Source organism: Lycium ferocissimum, chromosome 10 (genome assembly GCF_029784015.1).
Source record: "Lycium ferocissimum isolate CSIRO_LF1 chromosome 10, AGI_CSIRO_Lferr_CH_V1, whole genome shotgun sequence".
Taxonomy (NCBI): domain Eukaryota; kingdom Viridiplantae; phylum Streptophyta; class Magnoliopsida; order Solanales; family Solanaceae; genus Lycium; species Lycium ferocissimum.
The window spans coordinates 29,559,778-29,572,704 of record NC_081351.1 but is presented as its reverse complement, the minus strand read 5'-3'; the positions used below and the strand labels follow the sequence as shown (position 1 = coordinate 29,572,704).

General features: G+C 33.9%; 1 protein-coding gene across 2 annotated transcripts; it reads left to right on the top strand.

Annotated features, from left to right (window-relative positions):
* The first annotated feature begins 3,541 nt into the window (after window positions 1-3,541).
* LOC132033262 (lysophospholipid acyltransferase LPEAT1) lies at window positions 3,542-12,233 on the top strand. 2 transcript variants are annotated; one of them, XM_059423189.1, is made up of 10 exons: window positions 3,542-3,963; window positions 5,541-5,818; window positions 7,437-7,556; window positions 7,741-7,778; window positions 8,202-8,266; window positions 8,854-8,922; window positions 9,844-9,977; window positions 10,543-10,683; window positions 11,300-11,363; window positions 11,729-12,233. In XM_059423189.1, the coding sequence occupies exons 1-10, from the start codon at window positions 3,726-3,728 to the stop codon at window positions 11,746-11,748; spliced, it is 1,167 nt and encodes a 388-aa protein (XP_059279172.1). In that variant the 5' UTR covers window positions 3,542-3,725; the 3' UTR covers window positions 11,749-12,233. The 2 variants fall into 2 exon arrangements, with proteins under 2 accessions (XP_059279172.1, XP_059279171.1); XM_059423188.1 differs by lacking the exon at window positions 11,729-12,233 and having other exon boundaries at window positions 11,300-11,699.
* The last annotated feature ends 694 nt before the right edge of the window (window positions 12,234-12,927 follow it).

Here is a 12,927-nt window from a genome sequence, read left to right as displayed (position 1 = left end):
TTTGGCCTTAATTCTTAAAGAACGTGAAAAGTCAAGTAATGTGACCAAGAAATATGGGACGGAAGGAGTACTTCATTTATTAATTCTTAAATAACGTGAAAAGTCAAGAGTGAATAAGTAAAAGTGCACGGAGAAAATAAATATGTGTCGGATAATTAAAATTAAAGTGCATACATGTATACATGGGAAGAAAATAAATATTCAGCAAAAACGTGAAAAGTGAACAAGTAAAAGTGTACGGAGGAAATAAATATGTGTTGGAGAATTAAAATAGAAGTGCATACGTGTATACATGGGAAGAGAATAAATATTCAATACTATGGCATATATCCATGTGGGATTTATTAATTCTTAAACAATGTGAAAAGTCAAAAGTGAACAAATTAAAGTGCACGGAGGAAATAAATTTATGTAGGAGAATTAAAATTGAACTGCATATGTCTATACATGAGAAGAGAATAAATATTTAGCTAGAACACGAAAAGTCAAAAGTGAAAAATTGAAATGCATATGTCTATATGGGACGAAGGGAGTTCTTCATTTTTATTAATTCTTAAAGAACGTGAAAAGTCAAGTATACTAATGTGACCAAGTAATATGGAACGAAGGGAGTACTTCATTTATTAATTCTTAAAGAACGTGAAAAGTCAAGTAATTTGGCGAACTAATATAGGACGGAGGGACTACTTCATTTATTAATTCTTAAATAACAATGAAAAGTCAAAATTGAACAAGTAAAAGTGCACGAGGGAAATAAATATGTGTCGGAAAATTAAAATTGGAGTGCATACATATATACATGAGAATAGAATAAATATTCAGCAAGAACGTGAAAAGTCAAAAGTGAACAAGTAGAAGTGCACGGAGAAAATAAATTTGTGTAGGAGAATTAAAATTGAATTGCATACGTCTAAGTAAAAGTGCACGGAGGAAATAAATATGTCGGAGAGTTAAAATTTAAGTGCATATGTCTATACAAGAGAAGAGAATAAATATTAAGTACTATGACATATGTCTACGCGGGATATAAAAATAGTTGGATAAAGTGTACAAGTTATATAAATGGTACGAAAGATTCATTGCGTGTACAAATTGTGAAGCTCATGGTACAGCTATTGGAAGCTGTGTTCGTACCCCATGGCACTTATATATATTGTAAAAGTGCTAAACACAATAATTTTAGTTTTTTTCTTTTCGGTAGTGATTTTACTTAATAATTTTATTTGTAGGTGTATTCTTTCGTCATCTTGAATGAGAAAAGAAGGTTGCAATTTTACCGCGTAATCATTTCTTATAATTTCTATAATACAAAGTTACAAACACTACGTTCAAATATTTACGTATGATTTAGCTTTGAGAATCAATCAAATCGACCTATGCTAAGTAAAGAGTAAAGACAACTTTGAAATGAGTCAACGACGTTTCTTGAACAAAAAAATGGTTCAGTTTTTTTTTTTTTTTTTTAGTATTTAGATTTGATTTTGGATGGATTAATTTCAGGATTATCATAAAAAATTGTTTTACATTTTCAAAGCTTTGTTTCGTGTTCTAGAGAAATACAAATTTTCTAAACAAGGAATATGCTATTCTTATATGTTCTCTATCCTAAGGAAGTAAGTAATCTGCAGTTACACGACTCCAATTGGTTGTGAAAGCAGTGATGAGGAGGAACCAAGTAAAATCCTCTTTTTCTGTTTCGCTCTTTTTTAAAATAAAAATAAAAATTATAAGTACAATTTATAATTTTTTATCACAAAATTGAAAACATGTACGTGTATACTATATACCTAAAGTGAAAAAAATTCAGATAACTCCATGAAATAAGATACAAGTTGGAATTTTTTTCTTGCTGAATGTGGAGTCTAAAACTCCAATGATTACAAAGAAAATGACTAGCAACGTAATCGTAAAATAAAATGGTAAAGAATGAAAGTTAAAAGAGATCTCATTAATGATCGCCTTTAAGCTTTCGACAAGCATAATCCAGAGGCGTAAACACAATTAACAGAAAGAGTTGAGCTGAGAGCAAAAAGTAAGGAATAGTAGAGCTTGTTTAATTAAGCGTTATGTGCTTAGCTATGCTTACCTAGTTATATGTTCTTAAAACTTCTGTGTGTTACAGTGATTCATTATATACCTCAATATATGGTATAATCAAAATAATTTTACCACTAAAATGAATTAAAAAAACATACTGCTCTTAAAAACATTAAACTTATTATAATTTGGAAACTTTTATTAGGATTCCACCTATTGAACTTGTTATTAAGAGGTTACAGCTTACCTATTTTTGTAAATTTTATTAAAAAATGGGACGAATAATAGGGCAAGAAAGTAACTTAAGCAAGGCATATGCTGTTCCGTCATCCGTACCACTCTCATCTTGCTTTCCACGTGTATAACTTTCTTTTTTCTTTTTTGATATTCGGTCCTCCATTTCTTTGGTCTTCCATATAAACCCTGTTGTTTCTTGTGTAGTTCAATTGTTCTAGGTCAGTTATATGAACAACTCTTTTGTTCCTTTATTTACTAGTAAGGAAAATATGCTCAATGGTCTCACCGGCATTTCTACAGTAGTAGCAAAAGTCTTCATTAGTGATTTTGAGGTGCTTAAGATAGACTCTAGTAGGGAGTTAATTTGTTTTGAATACTTAATTTCCACATCCAGTCACACTCTTTAGTAATATCAATAGGAGGAGAAATGAGTTTATACACCGAAGCAGAAGAGAAGAGATCATTAGAGGAAGACATAAATTAAAGAATGACATAAACTTAAATATTTTTCTTCTGCTTTTTTCGTTGGGAAGAGTAGGTCGGAGAAATAGGTGTAAAAATGAATGAAGATTAAGAGAAGACAGTTGCCAAGATATAAATTTATATACAAAACATACATGAAGTGTTGCAAATGGTTAAATGTAGTGTTGCAAATGGTTAAAGTCAATCATTAGATTACATTTTCAATTTTATGCATTTTCCTTATCTTTGATTCTATATCAACTTTTTATTTATCTATTCATTTGCCTTCACAGATAAAATATGAATTATGAAAGACCTAATGGACGTCCAAATTATATTTTTTTGGCTGCAAAACTGTTCCCCGAGGACCGATTGCCTTCACATTGACTATTTGAAGAAATAATTAGATAATTAATTCAAACATACCAATGAATAGTAATCATTACTAGTCAAACACAAGCTTGAATCGTGTTATTTTTTCAACACGAAGGAGAAATTATCGGAAAGATTAGGAGTGAAGTTACGATTTTATTCCCATTTTCTCTCACCTCTATATGAAAATTATGATTTATATACTTAAATTATATCCGGTTCTTCTTTTTGGGACGGAGTTTTTGGCTAGAATTATAAAGTAAAAAAAAAAAAAATGTCTCTAGGAGAAAAGAAGAAGAAAGAAATGACACAACATGAAAGAAAGGGGAAGTAATTGCAAACACTTTAAAGTTGTGGGACAGGATCTTTCTAACAACAAAGAAAGTGGAGAAGAAGTGCGATTAATTACAAACTTTTAATACTCTTACTTTATTGGATTGCGTCTCTTTACAGATTACAAAGTTGCCCAGATCTACACGAACAACAACACCTCTTTCCTTTTTCTGCAAACACATTACAACAACAAACAATGGCTATTATTATAATTATTATCCAATAGATAGAAAAGATAAACACATTTAACTGTTGCTCAAAAATCAATCACCCGGTTTCGAAAAATGGAGTCCGAACTCCAGAAATTACCACCCGAAACTAACCAAACAACACGACCCGAATCCGATGATCGGCCTCTTTTGAAACCCGACCCGACTAACCCTCAACTCCAAGTTCTTCAATCCCAGTCTTCTAGCCCTAGTATTGAAGAATTAGAGAAGAAATACGCTCCTTACGTAAGGCATGACGTGTATGGTATAATGGGTCGGGGCGAACTGCCATGGACCGAAAAGGTGCTTTTAGGTATGCGAAATTTACACTTTTAGCCCATGTTTTGAGTTGGGTTTAGCCCATATTTGTGCGTAAACACCTTTTGTATACAATTATATACTTTTATACAAGGTTGATATATTATGGGTAATGCGTCACAGACCTTACCCTACCTTTCCGGTAGACACTCGGCACAATACTTATTGTATAAACTGAAAATATGGCTACGTGGCGTAATAATTTATGTTAGGCTGTATATTTTTGAAAACTTAAATTACGCTATATGTCTAATGGGAGAAAATATTTACATGCTTTAGCCCATATTTTGAGTTTTTTAAAACCCGATTTAGCCCTTATTTGTGTATAAACACCTTTTATACAAGTTTGATACATTATGTATAATGCTTTCCCTAGTTATAATGTTGTATACTTCCTCCGTCCCAAAATAAGTGTCACCTGAGCAAAAAACACGCCCGTTAAGAAATCAATAAATACAATGTGGATTTTACTTAAATACCCCTAATTATTAGATGTTCTTTGAGAATTGAGCAATTTTAAAGACGACAACTTCTTTAATGCTAAGGGCATAATTGAAAACACTTGCCACTTTTTATCTTGAATTGCTAAGGTGACATTATTTTGGACATATACTTTTTACTAAGGTGACTTATTTTGGACGGAGGGAGTAATACTTAGTAGGCGTTTGGCCATAAAAACCCTGAAAAAAAAAAAAACACTTTATTTGGAATTTTTGAAGTTGGAGCTGGAGTTGTGTTTGGTTATAGTTTTTGCAAATAATATTTGGTTGTTTGAATGTACTTTTTCTAAAAAACATGAAATATGATTTATACCCCCAATTTCTAAAACCTAGCAAAATCACCCAAAATAATTCATAAACATAACCAGTTGGTTGAGTTAGAACAATCGATTACACAATTACATCAAAACAACTGGTACATTAGTGGAAACAACTTTTAGTAGAATGAAACTTCAAATTCACATACCACAATCCCTCCCCTGACCCATCAAGTCATCAACACCCCACCCCTCAAAAACAAAAAAAAAGAAAAAAAAGAAAAAAAGAAAAAAAGAACCAAAGCCCCTTTGAAGAAGAGGGAAGAAAACAAATTCTTTAATCAATTGATGCTATAAATTACCACTAATATATCACCATTCATAAGGTTTGAGCACATTTGTTGCATATGCGAAGCTAGGAAGAGTGACACTGTACTATCCCCACCTTGCACTTGTACCCCATACAAAACTCAACGAGAACCTAAACAAATAGTTGTAAACACTACCAATACTAGAATAAACAGTGTTAAATTTAGGGTAAAATTTGAAAAAGGAAAAGCAAAAGCAATAGAAAACAGAAAGTGAAAATAGTGAAAACAAGGTTTTCGTTGTTTTCCAAATTCCTAATATAACTTCAAGTTGTATTTGGAATTTTCATGGCCAAACACTAGTTTTAAAAAAAGTGAAAAAAAATTTTCGGAAAAAAGTGAAAAATTCTCATGGTCAAACGGGTCCTTATTGTATAAACTGAAAATATGGCTACGTGGTGTAATAATTTATGTTGGGCTGTTTGTTTTTTGAAAATTTCCCTTTAGGTATTGCACTGGTGACGTTGGTACCTATGAGAGTTGTTGGGGCAACGACTGTATTGGTGGTTTATTACTTGATTTGTAAGGTTTGTACAGCGTTTTCGGCACCGAATCGAGAGGAAGATGCAGAGCAAGAGGATTATGCACATACGGGTGGGTGGAGAAGGGCTGTGATGATGCAAAGTGGGATGTTTCTTTCAAGAGTAATGCTTTTCGTTTTTGGATTCTATTGGATAAATGAGACTTATCGGCCTATTGATCTTAATGGCAACAGAAATAATGAGGTATTAAATATTGCTGTTCAGCACTTTAGCTTTCAGGCTTAATATTCGAAGTAGTTTGTCTTGCCTTTCTGTCTGCACCCTCCGTCCCAAAATAAGTGTCGCTTTAGCTCATTTCATGCCTATTAAGAAGTCAACAAATTCATTGCCTAGTTTACTAAATTACCCCTATGTATGTTGAGAATTGAACAATATTGAAAAAGAATATTTCTTTAATGTTTAGGGTATAGTTGGAAGTAGTTGCCAACTTTGGTCTTGACTTCCTATAGCGACATTTAATTTGGAACGATTTTTTTAAGCTAAAACGACACTTATTTACTCATTCATCTTCTTGTACTGGAAGAGGGAAGTCCAGGAGCTTACTTGCTAGTTTGTTTTTTGATTATTTGAATGCTATTTTTTCTTCTTCTGTTGATGATTGACAAAGAAGGGATTTTTACACAGTATAGCCGTCCACCAAAATAATAGCCGGGAAATGAGGAGGGGGTGGGGGTGAGGGTGGGGGCTTCCAAATGGAATGGATATTGATCCTTAAGGCGACCCCTACTAGTTTAAGGTTGGTATGTACTTATGTAGTTGTAGTAGTCTTTGTAGTTATTGAATGTTTATTTTTATTAATTCAATCTTGAGGCACATCACTTGGTAATTTTTGTTTTAACTACTATTTGAATTAAAAAAGTGGGAGGGAAATCCAAATGGATGGATATTGATTTATAAAGGCTATCCTACTAGTTTAAGGCTGGAATGTACTGATTCTGATTAAAAAAAAAAAAAAAAAAAAAAAAAAAAAAAAAAAAAAGGAGAAGAAGAGAGGCTGGTATGTACTGATGTAGTTGTAGTAATTGAATGTTGATTGTTCTAATTCAATCTTGAGGCACATCACTTAACTTGGGAATGCATCAGTTGTAACTACTTATTCCTACTTAAATCTTTCTTTTTCTCCAAACAAATGCAAAATTCTGGTATTTCTTTTGGATGCCCAGACATTTGGGATGTGGTGTGTTGAGTGGAGGGAGGGTTGGATAGTCCTGCTGGGTAAGAACAGTGGAAGAATTATTAGGAAACCTCTATATTACCGATATGCAATTGGATGCAATCGAAGAATAATTAGGAAAATAGGGAAACCAATAAACAATGGGATAATCTGACGCTTACTTTTGGTCGGAGTAACACAATTGAATCAATTAAAGAAGGAATACCTAGCAATTTTATATGAATAGGTGCCTTATACTGGTTCATAAAGTAATGATGCGCTGTAACCTAGTTTTCTGCTTTTACACACAAATCTATGGATGATTAGTATGGAAGCTTGGTTCATCTGATCTGTAGATTTGTGAATGAATATTCTTTTTAAATTTTCTTGTAACTAAAAGCAGTTGAACCGGTTAAAGAAGGAACTACTAGCAATTTTACATGATTAAGTACCTTATTCTGGTTCATAATTGAATGTAGTGTTATAATCTCATCTTATGCTTATACACACTTATCTATAGATGATTAATATGGAAGCTTGGTCTGTGGATTTGTGGAAAAATTTTCTTCTTAAATCATCTTTTAACTAATATTCTAGGTTGTTTACTGCTTTGACATGTGACGTGGTACGACTTTTTCTCTTTGCCAGAATGGATCAAAAGAGCAGGCTGAAGAACTTGAAAGACCAGGGGCTGTTGTGTCAAACCACATTTCATACTTGGATATCCTGTATCACATGTCTTCCTCATTTCCTAGCTTTGTTGCTAAGGTCTGTGACTTCTTTTGCCATTGGATAAAATGTGATTCAGACACAACTATCTTTAGTTCGATAGACCCAGTTCTTTACTCTTGGCCTTGCACATTTTTTTGAAACTGGTAACTGTAGTCTTGACCTTGCACACACTTCTTTGTAAATCTCCTAACCTTGGTCCTTTTTGCTTTTATTGCTGAAGAGATCAGTGGCTAAGCTTCCTCTGGTTGGTCTCATCAGGTCAGTTATAGTATTTGTTAATATATGAAATTTATTTATTAGTGGTTATTATATGTTCATTTATCCGCTTATATCAAATTGTGGGGAAAAAAGAGAGATTAAAGTAGAGTTGGAAAGAATGCGTGAATCAAATGTCTTACGTCTAAGTCTTTCTTATTCACACTATTGAATGTACATCGATACATCTACTTGATGTGGAATACTTTTCTACACTATTTACATATTACATCTAAGTATGATCTTTATTTACTTAATTCATAGTTATTTAACACTCCTATTAAATAATACATGAGTCTGATATATGAACTTTTCACATAGGCTCACATGAAAGATACATATGCTTGGTTTGAAATAGTTGATAGATCAGCACAAACTCCATATAATTGCTAGTGATTTTTGATTTTTTCTGTTTTGATTTTACAGCAAGTGCCTTGGTTGTGTCTATGTCCAGCGGGAAGCTAAATCACCTGATTTTAAAGGCGTCTCAGGTAATAAAGATATTGAACTAGATTTGGTACAACAATATAGCTCGTTTGTTTGAGGTATTAGAGAAATTTTTGAGGTATTAGAGAAATTGGTCTTGTCTAGAATTCTGCATCATTAATTTGACCTTTGATTACCATTTTGATTCTGTTTAACTTGTGTTTTATTTGAGATAATTATCACAGTAACTGATTATTTTAAATTTAAGAGTTCGTAACCGAATATGCAAATTATTGTCAATGACATATGATGATAAAATCATTAATCAATACTAGGTCAGATGAAAATGGCCATGGTTCAAGGTTATTTATTGTTCATCTACATAGATTTGCTTGAGTTGACTATTCACTTCCTCACTTAATATCCATTCTAGAATCATTGGGTGATGTATCAATGAAATATCCGAAATGTTTGGAGATGACTTTGGTTGAAAGATCTTTTCTTATGCACTATGATATCATCAGTGTTATTTTTAATTCTTGTCTAAGTCATACAGTAAATGCAGACATTTAGAATGATAATGCAGTTTTGCCTTACAATATGGAATGCAGCTTTAATTGACATCCTTAGGATTGAACTTGTAAACTTGCAGGTGTTGTAAATGAAAGGATTCGTGAAGCTCATCAGAACAAATCGGCACCAATCATGCTGCTTTTTCCAGGTCAATGTTGCTTTTAGTGCGCCAATCCACTGACTTGTGTCTCACATTTTACTGCACATTTCTTCTAGCAATCTTTTGTCTATTTAACTCTGATCGATTCATAAATGAGTGATATTAGATATGGGGTTCTTTTTCATAGTGAAAGAGAGATGGATAACAACCACAACAACATACCCAGTGTATTCTCACAAGTGGGGAAAGAGAGATGGATAGAGAGAGATAATTTGACTAAAATTTGTAAGTAAAGAAAACTAAAACGGTGCAAAATATTCATATAAAAATTACAAAGATTTATAAAAAAAATAAAAAAAAAATACAAATATTTACTTTTTTGGTTACTAAATTCAAACATTAATATTGTTACCTGCTTCACGAACTCTCCGTTAGTTATCAATTAGGCAGCCTTAATGGCCTTTTCTCTCGTGTGCTGGAATCATTGTCCAAGCCTTTCAAAAGTCAAATGTCTTATTAGATGAAGAAACCATTGTCCAGCATTTCGAGAACTCTCTGTCAGTCTCGAGTGAGGGTTTTTATGCTTCAAAGAATGAAATGAATCAGCGTTCATTATGATTCGGTTTATGGGGTTATAAAAAATGTAAGGGATAATAAAGTAAAACACTTGGTCAAACTTAAAGATCTTTTACTTAAAGAGCTTTTACATTGAAAAACCATAAGTTGGACGTGTGCCCAAAGCCCGAACTTATAACTTTTGTTTTGTTTCAGCTTAAAAACACTTGGCTTAAAAATACTTTTGGTATTTACCAAACACCAAAATAAACCAAAAAGTGGTTAAAAGTTTAGTTTGATGACCATCTTTTAAGCTAAACCTAAACACACTTTAATTCATCTCTTCGATTCCCTTGCAAAAATTGACTTTTGATGGTTTACTACAGTTTTGATCTGTTTTCGTTTTCCTTGTAGAGGGCACTACCACAAATGGTGATTTTCTCCTTCCATTCAAGAGTGGTGCATTTCTGTCCGGAGCTCCAGTGCAGCCTGTAATATTAAGTTATCCGTACCAGAGATTAAGTCCTGCTTGGGACTCCATATCTGGGGTAAGTATTTGGAGATCTGAAAATTGTTTGTTATTTTTGGGACACTCTGCGACATGGTAGTATTTCATCTTCAGCAGATGATTCAGTTGCATCATAATTTGCTCTGTAACATGCCCCCTCCTAACACCATGATTGTCTTTTGTGTTCATCTTAAAACTTGTTATGTTGCTAGTTCTGGACGTCACAAGTATCATTTTCTTTCATTCAGTCATGTACAAATTGTTTTCCTGCCTTTGTGCAAATGAATCCTGAACTTTGTCGGACCTTGGTTTCGTGACCAAAAAATGGTCAAATGATAGATTCTTAAGATGAACTTTGTGGCACCAAGAAAGTCATTACAGCAAGTAAAATTCAGTATCCAATACCTGTATATTTGTTCTGATATATGAAGATACTGCTGATTGCACAAAAGTTCTTGTTGGGATATTCATATAATTATATGGTCAATTGGTTACAATTATGATGTTTCATAGTCATCAGTGATCAGTGTTATTGTTATATTAAGTCATGAATTTATATAAGACTGCTTCTTACTGTGAGGACAAAAATGCAATTCCTTTTGCAGGTTCGGCATGTGATTCTCCTTCTCTGTCAATTTGTAAATTACATGGAGGCAATCTGGTTACCTGTTTACTATCCCTCTCAGCAAGAAAAGGATGACCCCAGACTTTACGCTGAGAATGTTCGGAGGTTGATGGCTCATGAGGTATGTTTTGTGTGCAATTTTACCTTAATGACAGCTCAATCTTCATATTCGGAGAGTAAGAACATAAAGTAAATCTGGAGACCTGTTAGGAATATGATTTGCTAGTTTTATGCAAACCCCCACCCCCCCACACACACACACACACACACACACACACACACACTAACTATACTAACTAGAGGGACACACTTCATTGAACCATTTTGTAAGAATGAAATTTAACTCAATGCTTCCTGCTCATTAGATGTGGTTTTGTAGAAACTAGGTTGTGGATAAATATCTCTGCAATCTGGAGATGTCAACCCATGTCCCCCATTGAGCTTATGTTGAACTTATCTTTTGTAGAGTTTAGCAAGTAGGAGTCCACCACAATTTAGGAAGTCACCCATTTTTTCTGAGCACTTATGTTTGTATTCATTTAGAAACTGGAGAGTTTAGTATCATGATTTCTGCACTGCAAACAACATGTGCTTATCTCTAGAAAGTAACAGTCTTTTCACATCCCCTTATGTTCTCCCAAGGCATGTGAAGTAAACAAGTGAAATTATTACAGGGTAATTTCAATCCTCTGTGTACTTATGTGCGGATGGATGATCTCATTCCTCTGTTCTTGCAGGGTAATTTAATACTCTCAGATATTGGTTTGGCAGAGAAGCGAGTATATCATGCTGCTCTCAATGGTAATAATAGCATGCCTACTGTTTTCCATCAGAAAGACGATTGATAATTTCATCGCCTGGGCACTGAAAAGATATCTAGTCCAAGTGCGATACTAGTTGTGTTGTTTCTGAATATAATGACAGTGCGGTTGTCCTCTCTATTTTCTAAAATAAGAAAACTTGGGTGTTTATCATACTTATGTATCTTCAGGGTATCAAAAAGCATCTGTCTTTTTTTGATATCCTGAGTGGACATTTGTTGTTCGAGTTTCCAGTTCGAGAGATTCTCTGTGTTGTATATCATGTGTTACATGGCAATTAGGCAATGTTTTAACAAGCATCTTGGACATTTGTTTATCTGAAGCATCTCTTTGGTGTTCCTGCAGGTTTGTTTTGTCAACAGTAATTCGGGTTCGCCATCTGTATATTCATTCTGTGATTCTATTATTTGCAAAAGTTATAGAAGATAACTTATCCAGATGAAGCATTCTTTGTGTCTATATCAATGAAAATGGACCTATGGACATCATTGTTTGGCCACAGCCAGTGGTTACATGCTCAAATATCTCTGTTCCTTATTCATTTACCTTCCATTTTGACAGACCCAAAAAGGTGAATTCAGCGTGGCAGCTAGTGCTGCTGGCTGGGTTGAATGTAATCCCCAAGATTAGGTTAGTCTCTCCCCTCCTCTTCTGGTATGTGAATAGATTCCCACTAATTTTCCTTGACGGTTGCTCCTGAGCTAGACGTAAAAGTTGCCTCTTCACCTGCTTCTTGGCTTTCAGGAGTTCTAAAGGTTCTTGTTCATTTTTGTTTTTTACTAATGTATTCAAAGATTAGAAATCAAGTATGTTGGAGGCATCAACGCTGCCTCAAATATCATTCCTCGCATCTTGAAGTGTTTATTTCTCTTTTCGTGTCTCTTTTTTGTATGCCTTTTATGCTACTGAAGATTGTTACTGGAGGGATAGGCAGTTGGGCCCGGGGGGGGGGGGGGGAGTTGTTGCAGATGCCATGCCATTGGTTTTATCATTGCGTTTCCTTTTTGTATGCTGTTGAAGATTGTCATTCGATAGAGGGGGTTGAGGGGGAGAGGACACAGATGCCATTGATGTTATCATTTCTGTAAATTTAGCCAAGTAATTCTTAGCGTCACATTTTTAATATGTTTCTCCTTATGGTGTTGAAACTATGACACAAAAGTGCGGTTCTGTGGGTGAGCAGTGCAAGAGTAACTGGCTGATTTCATTTGGGTTGTATGATTGAAGAGAATGAAAAAGTAACTTGAGATAAAGCACTGAACGTGTCGACAAGCAGTTGAATCGGCAAGTTCTTTTCAAACATAAGTCTCTCAGGAACTGTTTATGTTGTGTTGATTAGCAGAGTTTTTGGACTAATTAGATTTGGTTCATATTGTAATGAATGATAACCAGCATATAACGTTTTAATTTGGTGATTGACAAAGAAATAAGAAAGGCGAATAGTAAAACAAATATAGGTAACATAATTACTCAAAAGTCGGTGCAATTTTGTCGCAGTATGTATCCACAGAATAATTCTTAATTGCTTTCTTGAAACGCACATA

Excerpts from the sequence above, each read along its gene's own strand:
- LOC132033262 (XM_059423188.1), top strand. The coding sequence starts at position 3,726 with ATGGAGTCCGAACTCCAGAAATTACCACCCGAAACTAACCAAACAACA. Across the intron at positions 3,964-5,540 it reads GACCGAAAAGGTGCTTTTAG|GTATTGCACTGGTGACGTTG; the intron begins GTATGCGAAATT and ends ATTTCCCTTTAG. Across the intron at positions 9,978-10,542 it reads CTTGGGACTCCATATCTGGG|GTTCGGCATGTGATTCTCCT; the intron begins GTAAGTATTTGG and ends TTCCTTTTGCAG.